The sequence below is a fragment of the Eulemur rufifrons genome, chromosome 17 (assembly GCF_041146395.1).
Source record: "Eulemur rufifrons isolate Redbay chromosome 17, OSU_ERuf_1, whole genome shotgun sequence".
Classification (NCBI taxonomy): Eukaryota; Metazoa; Chordata; class Mammalia; order Primates; family Lemuridae; genus Eulemur; species Eulemur rufifrons.
The window spans coordinates 81,706,257-81,724,843 of NC_090999.1; the positions used below are offsets into that span (position 1 = coordinate 81,706,257).

General features: G+C 36.4%; 1 protein-coding gene across 1 annotated transcript; it reads right to left on the reverse strand.

The window, feature by feature from the left end:
- Positions 1-7,787: 7,787 nt before the first annotated feature.
- TMED7 (transmembrane p24 trafficking protein 7) lies at positions 7,788-18,165 on the reverse strand. The gene is made up of 3 exons (XM_069492125.1): positions 17,667-18,165; positions 12,062-12,307; positions 7,788-9,794 (listed from the first exon to the last, which is right to left on the reverse strand). The coding sequence occupies exons 1-3, from the start codon at positions 17,862-17,864 to the stop codon at positions 9,558-9,560; spliced, it is 681 nt and encodes a 226-aa protein (XP_069348226.1). The 5' UTR covers positions 17,865-18,165; the 3' UTR covers positions 7,788-9,557.
- Between the last annotated feature and the right edge of the window lie 422 nt (positions 18,166-18,587).

Consider the following 18,587-nt stretch of genomic DNA (forward strand, 5'->3'; position numbering starts at 1 on the left):
CAAAAGACATTACAAAAAGAGAAATCTACAGACTAACATCCCTAATGAACACAAATGTAAAATTCTAAAGAAAATTTGAACAGATTTCCCAGAACTGATCTATCAACCCACAGAACCAAGATTCCAAATAAAGCCTAAGTGGGAAAATACAATAAAATCCTCACTTATACCCAGCATAATGGAAGTGCAGAAGACCAATTATAAAGGGAAAATCTTGAAAGCAGCAGAGGAAAAAAGACAGATTAGTCTCAATGGAGCAGAAGGCTTTTAGAGCAGACAATGGAAGTCAGGATACAATGGAAAGATATCTTCAGTATATCCATTTAGAACCACCCAGCAAAAAATGTCCTTTAAGAAAGAAGGCAAAATTGGCCGGGTGCGGTGGCTCATGCCTGTAGTCCTAGCACTCTGGGAGGCCAAGGCGGGTGGATCGCTCAAGGTCAGGAGTTCAAGACCAGCCTGAGCAAGAGCGAGACCCCGTCTCTACTAAAAATAGAAAGAAATTATCTGGCCAACTAAAATATATATAGAAAAAAAAAATTAGCTGGGCATGGTGGCACATGCCTGTAGTCCCAGCTACTCGGGAGGCTGAGGTGGTAGGATCGCTTAAGCCCAGGAGTTTGAGGTTGCTGTGAGCTAGACTGATACCACGGCACTCTAGCCCGGGCAACAGAGCGAGACTCTATCTCAAAAAAAAAAATAAAAATAAAAATAAAAAGAAAAAAGAAAAGAAAAAAAATAAAAAAAGAAAATAAAAAAGAAAAGAAAAAAATAAAAAAAAGAAAGAAGGCAAAATCAGGCATTTTCAAAAAACAAGAACAAAGTGAATTAGCCACCAGCTGACCTGCACTAAAGTAAATTCTAAATCTATAACACAACCCTCTTAGTAATCAAATTGAGATATATACCAAAAAAACCCTCAGATACTTAAACATGATTGAAATGAACATAATTAAAATGATTAATAGACATATAGAACACTGTGCCCAATAACTGCAGAACAAACTTTCTTTTCAAGCACACTAAAATTTACAAAAACTGGCCACTTAGGCTATAAAGCAATTATCAACACATTTCCAAGAATTTAAATCATATGGAGAATATATTATCTGATCACAATGCAATTATGTTAGAAATCAATAATAAAAGAAAATTTAAATATCCATGTTTGGAAATTAAAAATTACATTTCCAAATATTATCTGTGAATTGAAAAAAATAATGACATAGAAAATCCTTTGAAATTCATGAATAACTAAAATGCTAGATACTGAAACTTATAGAATGGAGCTGGTATTGGGCAGAATTCTAAGATGGTCCCCCAAAACCTTCCCCAGCTCCGTACCCATACCCTTGTGTGAACAAAACCTACAACATGCTTTTTACTAAGGGAATATAGCAAAGGTAAAAGGACTTTGCAGAGGCAGGTAAGGGCCTTACTCAGCTGACTGAGTTACTCAAAAGGGAGGTTATCCCAGGTGACTCTGACCTGATCAGGTGAACTCTTTCAGGGCTTCTTGGCTGGCCTTAAACAGGCAAACAGGCATGCTGTGAGCTGCTTATACAGATGAGCAGCCTCAAGTAGCTGAGAGCCTCCGTTCTACACCTGCAAGGAACTGATTTTTGTCAACAACTTCATGAGTTTAGACGAGGACCCTGAGCTCCAGATAAGAGTGCAATTCAGCTGACTTTATAGCAGCTTTGTGACACCCTAAGCACAGGACTTACGTAAGCCATGCCCAGACTCTTGACCCTTAGAAATTGTAAGATAATAAACTTATGCCGTTATAAACTGGTAAATTTGTGCTAATTTATCACACAGCATAGGAAACTAACACAGAGATACAGAATTTGGATGGAAATCGATACCTTTAAATATGTAAATCAGAAAGGTGAAAATCTGAGCTAACCATCCCCTATAATATAGAAAAATGACAAACTAAACCTAGTAAAGAAAATCATAAAAAGCCAAAATCAATATAGCAGAAAATAAAAATATAATAGAGAAGAAAAACAATGAAAATATTGGCTCTTTGTGAAAAAACAACAAATGTGATATACCCCTGGTAAGACTAGTCAAGTAAAAAAGAAAGAAGATACAAATAATTAATCTCAAGAATGAAAAGAGTAATTACAAATCTGGCATATGTTAAAAGATAAGTAGACAAGAATAATATAGTGCTAATAAATTTGAAAGTGTAGATGAAATGGAAAGATTTGCAGGAATATTCAATTTACATATATTACACAAGAAAGAGAAAACCTGAACTTTATTAATAAAAAGAAATTGAATCACTACCCCACAAAGAAGACTCGAGGCCCCAAACACACTTCATCTATGATTTCCAATAATCATTTAAGGATGAAGTCATGTAAATCTTATATACAAGCTCTTCCAGAAAACAGAAAAAGAAAGTCACTTTCCAATTCATTTTATAAGGCTAATTCAGCCTTGATATTAAGCAAAAATTTTAAAACAAACCAAATCTAGCTATTAAAAACAAACCACATCATAGCCAGGTGGTTTTAACCCAGGAAGAGAAGGTTTGTTTAACAACAGGAATCCAATTCATATAACTGACCACATTAAGAGAATAAAGGCAGAAAAATCACGATTTTCACAATAAATAAAGAGCTTTTGATAAAATTCAACATCATTTATGATTATAAAAAACACTTAGCCAACTAATGGAAGGGAAATTCTTAAATTTCATAAAAACACTATAAAACGCTTATAAGATACCTTGAAAGCATTCCCAGAGAATGGGTGCAAAACAAGAATGCCAACATATGACCACTTCTATTCAACATTGTACTGGAAGTTCTCACAAATGCAATTAGACAAGAAAAAGAAGGAAAAGAAAGAAAAGTTATGAGGAATAGAAAGACAAACAAATCTGTCATTACTTGTAGATGATACACTTGTATATGTAGAAAGTCCAGAAGAATCTATAAATTACTACTACTGATTGATAAGAGAATTTAGCAAGGGTGCTGAATAGAAAAACAATTTAAAAATTATATTCCATATACCAGCAACAAAAAATGTTAAAACTTAAAGCACATCATTTATAAAAGCATCAAAAATATAAAGAAATAAAAAAGCAAGATTCATTAACAAAACACGTTTGGAGTACTTCCATGAAGAAAATTATAAAACTTTCTCAAAACATGTAAGGAAGATATTACAATGGAAAGATAATAATAATTCACCAGAAAATGCACTATTTTAAAGAGGAACTTGTTCACAGATCAAATACAATCCCAATCAAAACCCTAACAGATTTATTTTGTTTCGTTGAAACTTGCTGTGCTAATTCTAAAATTTGTACAAAAATGCAAAGGACTGATGACAGCCAAAATCTTGAAGAACAAGGTATAAAAACACTTGTTTTACAAAATATTAAGATTTTAAAAGCTTTAGTAATTAAGACAGTATGTCATTGGTGTACGGGCAAACTAATCAATGGCATAAAACAGACCTCAGACATAGACTCCAGTAAACATGGGCATTTAATAGATGACAGAAGTGTCACGTTCAATCAACAGAGAAAGATGACTTTTCAAGAAATAGGAGAAAAAAAGAACCTAGTTACCTACCTCATCCCATACATAAAATTCAACTTAAGTGGAAATTAAAACTATACATATTTTAGAACACAGTACAGAAGATATTCATGACCTCAGGACAAGGAAATATTTTTTAAACAAGAGGCAAAAACACCAACAATAGAGAAAAAGATTGATACATTTCACTAGGAGCAGAAAGATAAACAGGAACTGTGAGAAGACATTTGAAATAGTTATAACCAAAGGATTAGTATCCTGAAATATAAAGGAATCCTGTTAAAACCAAAAACAGTTATACAATCCAAATTTTTAAAATGAGCAAATGATTTGAACAAGGATATCATAAAAGCGGAAATACAAATGGTAAATAAATCTATGGAAAAAATAATTAACCTAATTGAAATGCAAATTAAGCAACAATGAGGCCAGAAGATTTTCAAAAATTTTGCAGTCCCACAATACCAAATGTGGAACTTTCCAATGCTGCTAGTCAAAGCAGTGGATTGATATAATTACTTTGGAAAAGTTCAGAGTTACCTAACAAAGTTGAAGATACACTTTGACATATACTATGACCCACTGATTCCATTCTTAGCTGTATTTCAAGAGATCATACACATGTGCAACAGGACATATATACAAGGATGCTCACAGTGGCTTTGTTCATTCTAGCAAAAAACTTGGAACAAACCAAATGCCTTCACAGAAGCTACACATTACTGTGGTATATCAATAGAATGGACTACCACACAGGAATGAAAACAAACTATAGCCAAGAGCATCAACATGGATGACACTAGCTGTTGAGCGAAAGTCACAAAAGAATACATGCAATAGTCTATTTATTAAATAGGATTTAATATATATTTTATTAAACTTTATTAATGTTCACTTATGCCTCTTTTTTTTTTTATAGTGTTTTTAAGGAATGCCAAAATCAGTACACTGAAAAGTGTGGTCACATACTGATCAGTGAACTGTTTATTACTGGCTGATGAAGATTAAGCACATAAAGTAAGAGTGAGCATGCATAGAGAGTAAGCATTTAGAAATGCTGGTATCAAATTGACATAGCCAATACATTTAAGCATGTGATTTTGTATTTATTAATACAAAACTATCAGTTTATGATGGCTTGGAACTTTAACTGTAAGTAGAATATTGGTTATCTCTAGTGGGGTGATTCAGGAATGTGAGCAGGAGAGGATACAGAAGAGCTTTCTAAAGTACTAGCAATATTGTATTTCTTAACCTGAGCATTGGATATAGGAGTTTTATAACTTTGTTTCTCATTAAATTGTATATGTTGAATATCCTCTTCTGTATTATGACAGATTTCAAAATTTTTTAAAATTTTGTTATAAATAATACCGATTTCTTTAAAAAATACACAAATATCTATAAAAATAACTGAAATACACCAAAATGAATGATGGAATTATAAGTAGACTTTATTCTCTGCATCATTATCAAGCTATGTTGTTACATGTTTTTAAGGTAATAGTGATCATTACCAGCACTAAAAACAGATTATGCCAGACCAGTGTTACTTCTAGTATAATGGATTTCAGAGCAAGGAATCTTATTACTGGTGAGATAAAAATAGGATAACATCCTTGCATTTTCCTCTAGAATTTGGAAATGTCTCTGAGATGGAGAAGTTACTCAGGAGATTAAGCATCACCTTTATTGTTAAAGTTAAAGAACATGTTTTCAATATGCAGCAGTAGGAATTGGCTAATACTCCATATCCCTGAATTAGAGATCAAACAACTCAATTACTGGCATAGCCATATAACCAGGGTCTTCCCTGGGGCAGACTAAGTTAAACTCCTTAAGGCAGCAGTCCCCAACCTTTTTGGTACCAGGGACTGTATTCATGGAAGACAATTTTTCCATGGACCAGGGGGTAGGGGCTGAGGGGGTGGTTTCAGGATGATTGAAGAGCATTACATTTATTGTGCACTTTATTCCTATTATTACATTGTAATATAATGAAATAATTATACAATTCACCATAGGTTGGGGACCCCTAATCTTTTCTTCCTCTAGCACTTTATAAATATTTTGGACCCTTAGAGTCTATTATTCTTCAATACTCCTACGCCTTAGTTGCTCATATAGCTACCATATCTCCAACTAGGTTATATTCCTGGAGGTCAGACTTTCTTACCATTTTTGAGTCTTCTAGCAGACTATTATGTGCATGATAGACACACAAACACTTTCAAATTTGTGTTACGTATTGTTTAAGACCCATATGAAGAACTTTAAGCCACAGTAAGAACTTTAGGAACTAAAAAAAGATTAAGAGACTAGAATTGGACCAATGATAAAAATGTAGTTACTAAGTGCTTATGTATGTTAGGTACTGATCCTGAGTGTTTTATGAACATCTCATTTCATTCTCATTATACCAGATGGTACTACCTTAGTAGCAGATGAAAACAGAAATATACAGTTAATAAAATCCGAGGTCACACAACCACGATTTGAACTTGGCTATGACTCCAAACTAAAGCACTGAACTGCTATTGATCTATAGTGAAAGCAAGATAGCTAAGCCTTCAGAGATCTATCCTTAATTGGTGTTTGTAAGGCAAAAGTGGTTGAGAAAGAGGGATCTGGAGACAGACTGCTATGGTTTGTATTTAGATTCTGCTAATTACTATGTGATACCAGCAGATTTCTTAATCCTCTATGGCTCAGTTTCCTCACCTGTAAAATGGAAATAATATCCCTGTTTCATAGGATTACTGCAAAGATGAAATGTGTCAATACAAGTAAAATATTTAGCATAGCACCTAGCACAGGGTAAGCATTCAGTATTAACCTATATTTACTGTTATTTCCCTATGTTTACTGTTATTTTCCTGTTACTTTTGGAGAATTGTGCCCAGGATCCAGAATGTCCGCTCTGACTGCATTATGAAGATAGAGAAAAATATTGACACAACTGGGTATCACACCACCTAAAATTAACTTGCTTAAAAATTAAGACCTCTTTAGAGCAACCAATGGCTTAACTGCCTTTTACCAATACAAACTTTCAATAAGGAATGCAAAGAGAAGGTTAAACATGAGGCAGTGCAGAGGTGGTACTTCTCTTCTTTAACTCTCTTTCTTGACCAGTCCCTCAGATGTTTCGCTAAAATGCCAAATAAATAATCACTCTCCTTACAAAGCTGTCCTCCAAGCTGTAAGTTGACAAGGAACTGTGGAAAGATTTAAATCCTGACAGAAACAAGTCAGTCAGTTTGTTGAAAGATTTTTTTTATTCTACAAGAAATTGATTGGTGTGATCCTGTTAGAGAAATTTTTTTCTTTTCAAATGAAAAACCTTTTGAATTATTTACATATTAATTTGTTTAATCTTTGAAAACAATAGTCATAGGGCCTGCTTTGTCCTATTTAACTATAAATGTTATACATTTACAAACTGAAACAAAAATGGATAGTACAGAGATTTAAATGAAATCTTTCAAAGAATAAAACTGCTTTTCAGTCCACTGTATTTTCAAAGTTGATTATCATCAAGCCTGGATGAAAGCTGTGAACCACAAATCATTTGTTTCTTTAATAGAAAAAAGAATGTTCAGATTATTAGCAAAGTAATATCTTAAAATGTATCTTCACACAGTTGAAATTTTAGTATAAACTTGTATATCAAGTCACTTTCCATTATTTATTCTACTTTAAAAATATATACAACTATGATGTTCAAATATTTATTCTGAGCCATTATGTCCAAACATAAATATTTGGGAAATTCAAACTGCTGCAACAAGTCACGAAAGGATTAAGGAAAAATGATGAGCTATAATTTATGTATTAGGAGGAAGAAGAAAATGTTACTTAACATTTATGTTTGAAGAGACATGTATTTTCGAATTTTTATATATATATCCAGTTGAGTATAGACAGCCATCAAAATTTAACCAGTTACATAGAAACTAGACTAAGCCCACACTATTTTCTACAATAGGTAACAGTGGTGATTTCAAAAATTTTAATATATTTCAATACTTTTCTCAAATATTATTTGTGGTAATAGTCTAATATCATAAAGTTTTGAGAGGCACAGATTAAATGAGTGCACTATCTATGCCAAACTTGGCAAGATCTATACCTGACTTTGTTTAATTACAGTATAAGTTATCTAACACAATAATGTAGCTAGATGGGCAACCAAAAAAGAACATTTTACATACATTCATGTTTATCAACACCATTAACATTAGTGCTTAAAACTTTCAAATCTAAATATAAAGGGACACTTGTAAAGCTGCAGGACAACTCCAACACAAGAACCTAAATAGATAAATCTGCAAAATCTTAAACTTTACTTCTTAACTTATTAAGTAAGTTAAATGTTGTTTAAGGAGTAGCTATTTGGTCTCCAAAAATCTTAAAATTAAAAAGTTGAAAATATGTTCACCCCTTGCTACACTGTGGCATCTGAAATTAGCAAGCATGACAACATGAATTTGTTTTGCTCTTACATGCAAGAAGTGTACCTATGCATTTTAAGACAGCATAAAGTTAAGAATTAACTTCTAGTCTGTAATGGTAAGTGACTAGAATTGCTATCCAATCGGCATTCTATGGTATCACATATCAAAGTCTCTATAATATGACAGTCTTGTTCAGGAATCATCACCTCTGGATAGGGAAGAGAGGCATGGCACAAAAGCAGTTGCATTTTTTTTTTTTTTTAACAGAAAAGCTTTAAACATCTATACAATTTTGCATCATCCTGTATTCTGTTCTAGAATACTTGGAACAAAATCTTATTTCAATAGGCTCAATCCATACAAGCTATTATAAGATACAAACACAGTCTAAACCCTATATTATAGAGAATATGCACTATTTAATACTCATTAAAGTACAATCAGTGAAGACTACCAAACAGGAAACACACAGAATTCTAAATTGTTAAATTATTTTAAGGTTGCTAACCAGAGATTACAGAAATAAAATGTGCAAGACAATAACAAAACAAAGAAACTAACTTCTCAGTGTATCACATCCATGAGGATAAAATATATGGCACTTACGTGATACCAGTATTACAACTGTCAATTTAAGCTGGGAATGATGGGGCAAGAACCACCTAATTAAAATGTTAAAATTAAACAGATAACCTTTTCTCTTTGTAAAAGCACTGAAAATGTAATGAGTGCAGATAACTCAATGAAAGTTTTCCCATTTCATTTGCCCCCGTTGTAGTGTCTTAAATTATTCTGTAATTATTCTACCTGTTATAACAGTCTGATATTTAAGGCCTGTATAAATAAACTCTTATTATGCTACTGAAACATACTGTTCTCTGTGCAGTAAGAATGCCCTGATGAAAAAATAACATAGCTGGTTATAAATCATAAAATAAACCCAAAAAACAAAAATCTGACATTTTCTAAGCTAGTGAGAAATAAATTATACCACGATGTATCAATTAAAAATTCTATCAATGTTAACGAACAATCCTAGATTTTTTTCCCCATAAAATTAAACAGTGCAGAATAGGGGGTGGGCTATAGTTAATCACATTTGGTTTTCTTAAAAGCAAAAATTTATTTACTACAAACAATCAAAAGGCAATTTTCTTCCTCCATAACACATGTAGACATTAAATCTAAGGTTTTAAAATATTGACTAGCTATAAGAAAAGTACTTTTAAATGGTTAAAAGGAATCAAAATACCAAAGTTTAGTGTGTGAAGAGCAGATATAAACAACTGAGAAAAGAGTAGATCATTGGTGTTGAATATTTAACATGAATAGCCCAAAATAAGTTCCAAAGTTTCTCCACCTTTACAAATAAAAAAAGGTGTCCTTTCCACAGTTAGGGGATATGCATTGTACATCCCTCCCAACAAGTATATGCATAAGGTTTTAAAAATGTCAATATTAAGTTCTTCAGTACCTAAAATTAATTAGACAGCAATATTACAGTGGAAATGGTGTATCAATTTTCAAAACGTAGTTATGATCCAACACGAGTTGTGGTGGTTCTTTTATCTGAGAAAAAGCTTTTCAAAAGAAATACCTGCCCTATGCTAACCACCAGAAGAATGAGGGCTTCTCCGACTGACCAATAGGCCACTCTTGTATTTAGATCCTCTGCTCGGCTTCGGCCCTGAGCTTCTCTCAAACGGAAATGAGTCTGATAGTCGATGACAGACTTTAGAGCTTCATGAATTGAAACACAGGCAGATTCCATCTAAAGAGAAATACTTTCACAGTTAGTATGTTTAATATTTTCCATATACTCCATCTAGCATATTCATCTTTTCTTTCAATTTGATATCAACTCCTCATTTCATTCACATTCTACTAAATGGGCATTCATTCATTCACTCATTTACCAGTTGTCCTAGCAAAGCAAACCTTCCATTCATTCCCACTAGGACAACTGGTAAGGCTAGAGAGCCAATGAAATGGCTATTTTCCCCAAACTAGGATGTCACATCAATAAGGTGAAAAATGAAACACTAAGTTAGCAATAGCAGAAATACTTATGAGCTAAGGTTAGTGGCTATAGAATTTCCAGCCCCGATTCTTTAAAGGAAAAATTAGGAGGAAGAGAATGGCAGTAAGTTCACCAATAATAAGCACATAAGTCAAAGCATTCCCATGGTGTTCCTGCATCCTCTGTATTTCTTGTAAATTGACAGTTGGCACCAGACATGATGGGATTCAGGTATAATGTTCTGGCTAAGAACACCTTATAGTCAAGTGTTGTGTACTTCTTTATTGCATATTATCACAAGGCACATAATGTCTAGTTATCTCTCCATTAGATTTAAGTGGTATCAGTTGGATCCATCATTATAAAGTTCCCTACCAGCCTTTTACCTAAAAGTTTTAGCAGTGACTGGTGATCATTGCCTACTCTAGATCCATCATTTTATTAATAGGTAAAAAATGGTGATAATAAAAAGTAAATGATAAATTATTTTGCATTTACTAGCTAGTAATTTTTTTCAATTTTAAAGTATGAACTAATCCTTTTTGAGTATCCCTACTATGTTAAAGACTTAGTAGCTTTTTGAAAGTAGAGAAATATGACTAAGAAAAAATAAAAAAATGATAAAACATATGATATGAATAAAGGAGGCTATGTGGTACTGTCTTATTACTACTCATTTCCTTTATTTGCCCACTTAGGTTTTTAGAGCAAGTCACCCTCTTATACAAGTCAAAATTCATGAAAGAATGGATACAGGTTATTTGTCCTATAGAAAAACCATTTTACAAAGCTAAGTGCCTTTCACACGGGATCTTAAAATAAAGAGAACATTTCGAAAATTAAGAGCATTTGACTGTATCTTACTAATGAATTAAGGCTCTTACATATTCTTAAAACTACCTCTATCACAACTTTGGCCAACAGACTAAATGTAACCTGGGAACACTGAAATACCATTTTAAGGTTTTAATAAGTAGGTGGTAAATAATTCATTTTGATGCCTAATTGAGTATCCTGTAGATATAATCTAGGCCCATACAGATTGAGCTTTTCTTATCTAAAATGCCTGGGACCAGAAGTGTTTTGAATTTCAAATGCTTTTGGATTTTGGAATATTTGCATATACATAATGAAGTATCTCAGGGATTGGACCCAAGTCTAAACATGAAATTTACTTATATGTCATATACACCTTATACAGAGCCTGCAGGTAATTATATACAATATTTTTAATAATTTTGTGCATGAAACAAAGTTTGTGTATGTGAGGTCAGGTGTGGAATTTTCTACTAGTCGTGAGGTTGGCACTCAAAAAGTTTTGGGTTTTGGAGTATTTCAGATTTTCAGATTAGGGAGGCTCAACCTGTACTATATCTGAACTAGAAATAACATAGCCCTTCTCATCACCTGAGCAGTATCTGTTCCCTGGCTTTAAACTTTTTACACTCTCTTTCTCATTTTATTTCTTCAAAATAAAATCCAATTTAGCTTTTGTAACTATTTTTGTTAGGTGACTTACCATTAATCTTCAACATTTTACCTAAAGTTACAGCAAAAGTTATTGTAACAGTAGTCTGAATAACACTAAGTATGAGTATAAAGACTACTATGTGGATATATTTATAATTAAGGCATCACTTTACTTCCAGTTACATTAGCCTACTAAAGTATGGTAGCAACATTCCTTCCTGGATTACAGAGAATGCTTCAGAATGCTGGAGAACTGCTTAGCCTTCCTAAATTTCCTTTACTATTGATGTTTCTACCTTAGTGATCTTCCTCCTATTTTAATGCCTCTTACTTCCTTTACACTTTAAAGTTCATAAAACCTTTTAACACTGGTTTTCACTAAGAGTCTGAAGTTGTCTGTGAAATGCCTAATCTGTAAGAATTAAGATAGGTTTTTAAAGATTGTGTTAGTCTCAAAATTCCATGTTTATCAATGAGTGCATGATATTAATTATGCTTTTTTCCTCCCTTTAAATATACCAACATTATATTGCTAATTTTTTATTTACCTGGGTAAGAGCACTGACTCGATTTTCACTAGGAAACAAAGGCGGGTCTTCTCCAACTTGAAAATCAAAATATACAGTTTTATGTGTGAAAGTAGAAAATTCATTGCTGAAGCAAAATTTGTATGTCCCATTTTTGGAGGCTGTGAAGGTAAAACTATCATACTGTTTCTTCATCTCTTTGTATAACACTTTACCATCAGGATCTTCTAATCGACAATCTACATCATAGTGACCACCAGTAATCACCTGTAAGAAATTGAAAAAAAAAAAAAAAAAACAGAAAAGGTCACTACAAGTAACAGGTTTAAAAAATTAACCAGGTTTCTTACTAAAATGGCAATAAGGTTATGGGCAAAGGACTTTTACTCTAACAGACAATTTTACATTTTTTTATTTTTACCAGTGGATGGAACTTGGGAGGCAGATTTCAGTTTAACTAAACTTTACAGAAACTGAACAAGTTTCCTTGTGACAGGAAAGAGAGAACTTTTATTTACTTCGAAATAGCCAGACAACTGTGCTAGTTAACACAGGTCCATTATATCACTGAATTCCCCAACAACCCTACAAGAGATTTTTTCTTCCATTTGACAGACTAAGAAACTGATGTTAAAGTAAGCTACTCAAGATTACTCATCTAGTAAGTGGGAGAGGCAGAACTTGAACTCCAAAGTCATATTCTTAACCCTTAAGTGTACTCCCATGTAAAATTTTCTGTCCAAAAATTTTCTCACCCAGTTTCCTATTAACAAGCATCATCCAACCGCCCACAGTGTGAAGTGCAAATCACAGCTTCAGGCACCTGTGAAGAGCTGGCCTCACAGATCATTCATTAAGGAAATTTCTTGCTAACCTCCCATAAGCAAGGACATGGAAATTCTACCTATGTCTAGCACCTTAAACAAAAGCCTATAGGATTCCACACTAATAAGGAATTACAAGTAACAGAACTGGAAACAAGACAGGATCAGAATCAGACATTCTTCATCTACCCAGGGACATCTACATAACTGATACTTCCTTTATTCTCTCATTTTATGTAAAAGTAGATTTCTTGGGCCTCACAAGAATGTAGCCACTGCCTCCTCTCTCCTCTGCCTTTTACCTTCTCTCTGTATGCCTTTAAAATGCTGAAGGTTCCAACCTCCCCTTCACTCTTCAGAAAAACAGCCACAGCTTGTCTGCAATTTGTGTTTTTCCCAGGTGCATCCCCAAAATCTTGGCCTAATAAACCTCCACTGATTGAGTTTTTTGCCTCAGTCATTTATTTGGGTTCATAGTAGTAAATAAGTATGACAGGTCAATCCTTAGCATAACAGCCCACGCATCCTTCTATCATAGAACTTAAGCTTATTTTACTGCCAAATGACAAATTTGTTAAGTTCTATTGTAGTCAGTTATATGGAATTTGATACATATTTTGTTTTGAAATACATTATGAAGTGAGTAATGGACTGGGCTATTCTATATTATGATACATGACTCCTTGTTTCCAGGAGAAACACAACAGATTAAGCAAAATATTGTTTAAACATTTGTGATTAAAGCAAAAACAAAACAGAGCTACATAAAGGCAAGTTTGTTTATCTGTTTATATGGAAAGCTTGCACTTAAGGGCAAGCATATTGAAAGGAAGGCTGGGGGTAGGTGAAATGAGTCAGAAGATTACTGTACGGCTATTTTCAAGGGCTCACACTTAAGCAATCAGTCACAATTTGGGCCATCTGAGTTGTTCAAATAAAGAAGGGAGAGATTTCTCCTGAATAACTGGACAAGCATTATAAGAGACAAAAGGGGGGAAATTAAAGTGGAAGGCCTCTTTACATGAGAAAGAATTGAGTAGGAAGAAAGAGGGGGAGGAGACAGGAGAAGAAACACAGAGTGATGGTATCCACTTGAGAAAGAGATGATGAGAAAGAAACATTAGGTTTGAGGGTTCCCAACCGCCATGAGATTGTGTGACACAAGCTTCTTGTTTTTGAGCTTGAACCCTCTTGGTCAGCATATTGACATTCTTTGGTTAGCATATTGACATTCTAGATCAGAACAGAGAGGTCAAACTTTGGACTTCAAACAAAGACCTGTGACTTTTACAACCTTTTGTCACTCGAGAGAGATGATGGCTAAATGAACTATGTTACAAGATCATTTTAGTAATTAAATGGAATATAGTTATGCACTTAGGAAACTGTAAAAATATGCAAACATTAATATGCAGATAAAATATTATGACATAAAAGTGTCTTGTCAATTGGGCATTTACCACCATTCCACTCCTGCTGAAAAGTCAATAACCTTTTCCTCAAGTGAAAATAACTTAATTTTTATATATCCAATTATTCACATTTGACCATTGTACTTTGAATAATCAAACACATACAATACAAACTGAACAGGACCAGAGCTAATCATCATCCACTTCTCTTCCATTTAATTTTAAAACAGGTGATCTCACTTCAGTTACCAGTACCCCTTTAAACCTGTCTGGTCACCTATGATTGAAACTGTGGATAATCCCAAACTAAGTGTCACAGAAATCTCTCTGTCTTCCTGCCTCTCTCAAATTCATCCCATTCCTAATGCATAATCCAGACAGGACTACTGCCACAACTTCCTAAAAGATCTTCTCACAACCTAATTTCTTCTCCCTCTAACCCAGGGTTTTCAACTTCTGCATTATTCCCCTTTTGAGATGGATAATTCTTTGTTGTAGGGGCGTGTGTTGTCTTGTGCACTGTTGCATATTTAGCAGCACTTCTGGTCTCTACCCACCAGATGTGAGTAGCAGTTCTCCTCCCAACCTAATGCCAAATGTTTCCTGGGGTGGGGACAACCTCCCCATCTCTCCTCACCCTCTCATTGAGCACACATTTAAAACCTTTTGATAATTACCGGTGGCCTACAGAAAAATCCAAATCTGTTAACAACGGCATACTCATCCCCAATACTTTCTCCAGGTAGCCTCACACCTCTTTTGCTGAACTCCTTGCTCATTCCATGCTCCGAAAATACCAGACCACCAAAAGTTCTCTAAACAAGTCTTTGCTTTACATCTTCACTAACAGTGGCAGTTCAACACGGTTTGTCTGCTGAAGAAAAATTACAGGAGCCAAAATGATGAAGCTTACAAATCTACAGTTTACTACAGGAAAAGAGTATTATATAAAACATCACAGCCAAAGGCTGTCTCACAGCAAGAGGTCTGGAGAGGTCAGGTGTGGGTTCCTTTGTTCTCCCTCTGTGAGATACTCTCTCTCAGATCTGGAACTGCCTAAGTGTGCAAAGAAAACACCTTGGAACCAGGGAACCCAAAATAGAGTCTTCACTGGGTTTTTTAATATTTTGCTGGTCACACAGGCACATTCCTGCTATATAACCAGTCCCAACAGCGGAGCCTCTGTGTGTGTGTGTGTGTGTGTGTGTGTGTGTGTTGGGGGAGAAGGGGTGTCTCACCAAGACCAGGTACAAATCATCAATCTTGCTCTTATCAATAAATAATGTTGACAAATGTACAAACCACCCCAAAGCCACTGGACCTGCAGTCACAAAGCAAAACTATTATTACACAGTGTATTTCAGTGCCATGCACAAACTTTTTAGCAAAAGAGGCAGGGCTAATTTTAGGCCTCCTGGAACTCTTACAAATGTATCTGCCTAGGGTGCCCTTTCCTCCCTACTTTGCCACCTTGTAGAGCATCTCCTATTTATCTTTCCATTCTCAGCTCTAACATTGGCTCTTTAGCTAATTTCCTGATGATCCTTCTGTCTTTTGCCAGCACTATGCCTAGTGTGTACTTTTATTGTTGCATTTAACATTATATGACTATATGTGTCTAGGTAAGTTCTCTGAGGCCATAAGTCAGTCTTATTTATCTTTGGGAGGTAGTATAATGAAGTAGTTCAGAATTTAACTTAAGACTGCATACTGACTGTGCTACTTCTCAGTTTTGTAATCTTGGGTTTTAACCTATCTAAGGCCCAGTTTCATCAGTAAAAAAAAATAAGAACTATATCAATTTCAAACCAAGCTTTCCTTAGAATTATATTGTCTACACATAATAGACGGTAACTTTTTAGCCATTGTAGTAGTATCCTTAGCACCAATCACCAAGTCTGCACATATAAAACCCCAAGAAATGTTTATTAAAGTCGAACAAAGAAAATTTTGGCTTACACTTGTATTATAATTCCTGCTATCTTCTTTTCTGTCCCTTGGTCCTAATCCATGAAGTTAAGCAAGCCTAAGGGCCATCCTTAGCCTCTCCTCCCTCACCCATTACAGCCAAATCATCACCAAGTCCTGCTGATTTTACCTACTACATTCTCTCCAATCCTTTCACTTTTCTCCTTCCCCGTAACTACCACCCTAGTCTAAGCCACTATGATTTATTGCCTAGACCACCTCAACAGTCTCCTAATCAGCCTTCTACACCCATTCTGCGACACCTTACCACACCTTCTCTACCTGCACAATTTATTATCCATGCAGCTACCAGGAATATTATGGTCATGTCACTGAACTACAGAAAACTATCTGATGGCTTCCCACATTCTTAGGAAAAACTAAAATCCTTAAAATGGTCAGCAAAGCACTATATGGTCTGGCCCCTGCTGACATCCTGTCCTCTGGCTCCTTATTCCCAGCCATATTGGACCTCCGTATGTCCCTCAAATTCCCAGTGTTCACTCCTACCATGGACTATTCCCTCTCCTCCCTTCCCAAACTATTTAGAATTCATCCTTTAAAGTTCATCTTGAAATCATTTTCTAAAGGAAGCCTTCATGGATACCAAAGACCAGGTCACATATCCCCTTACTTACCACTCTTAAAGCAGTTTTGATAAATGAGCAGGTACCTATTAAGAATAGGATGAGAGGGAAATCGAGAATGATGGCAGCAACACTGTTGATCATTTCTGTATCACCAGCAGCTACCACTCAATAGCTGCTCAAATGTTAAATGTGCCTACCAACAAAAACTGAAACAGAGTAAAGATTGCTCAAACCAACTGAAGAAACCACATTCTGTTAAAGTTTCCTTTTTATATCCTCCCAAAGATCAAAAGGGGGCTCTCATTTATCACAGCAATTCTTTACATAACACCTTTGGCAAATGGTCGTTCAGCCTGTAATGGGGCTCTTCCAATGACAGAAACCGCATTAACCAATAATCCTAATATTGGAAAAACTGAAAAGCAATGAAGTTAGATATTGGCAGCACTTCAAATCCAATTAAATTGGAGGTATGGATTAGAGAGTGGGGGATTGACACTAGATCCTACAAAGCAGGACTAATTTTTTAAAGGGAATCTTTTAAAGAAGAAAGTTCAATAAGGCCTTAAAAATGAAGGACATTAGAGAATGGAAAAAAAAGTCACAGGTAGAGGAAGCATTTCTGGAATTCATATATTTTAACATCCGGTCTTAAACGTCTCTTGCCCAAGGTTTATAAGAGGAAAGCCAAATGTCAGGCATCAGCTACCTACAAGTAATTAGCCAAAGAACCGACAAACACGGATGGCAGGGAGGCACCCCCAGCAGGTTACAGCCCTAAACCCAGAGCCGCGAGCTGGGGCCCAGGGACTGCCAGGGAGGCCCATGATACCTGGAACTCGAGGGTGCACTTGGTGCCCTGAGCGATGTCCTCGTAGAAGCACTGCTTGGCGTTGTCGGGCAGCTCGAAGGTGATCTCAGAGGCTCCGCCTGGCCCTGGCACCAGCAGCAGCAGCAGCAGCGCGAGCAGCCTGCAGCCCCAACGGCCCGCGGCGGCCGCCCAGCGCTGCGCGGACCCCGGCCGCGGCATCCTAAGACAGCGGCGGCGGCCTCGGCCTCAAGGGAGCTACGAGCAGACGCCGGGTCAGGTCTGCGCGGACTCAGTGCGCGCCGCAGGCCTCAGCCCGGGCCGCCCCGCGAAAACACACGGCAGAGCGGCTCCGAGCCTCGGAGAGATTCGGGATGAGGGCGAGCCGCCGGGTTCGGGTTCGGGGCGCTGAGGAGCCAGACGGCTACGGGCCGGGAACAACCGGGGAGCCGAGATACACCAGGCAGAGAACCGGAAAAGGCCTCAGTTGGTCGGAAGTGGGGTGAATGCTTGAGGGGAAGGGGCGGGGCCAGAGGCACCTGCTCCAGCGACCCGGATGTGTTCTCCTCTAGGGAGAGCAGGGAGGGGCGTTGGAGTGCTTACGTGGAAGCCCGCGAGGCGCCGTCTCTGCCAGCGCCACAGCCGGGGCCGAGGGGCGGGGCCAGCTCAGTGGGCGGGGCGGGCCTAGGGGAGGGGGCGGGGCCGCCGCAGCGGGAGCAACACGCTTTGAGAGGGCAGTTTTGCTTCGCCGGCTTTTGTCTTTGTAAAGGCTGAGCTCTTGGGGGAGCTTTGCGGGAGTGATGAAGAGCTTACTTTGCCCTAGGGTGCTAATCGGTGGTAGAGCGCTTTGCAATTTGCAGAATTTTCTCCTAAATAATAAATATTTAGGGGAAGCAGCTGGGCAAAGAGCGCGAATTCTGAGAGAGCAGACTGCTTACTGGCAGT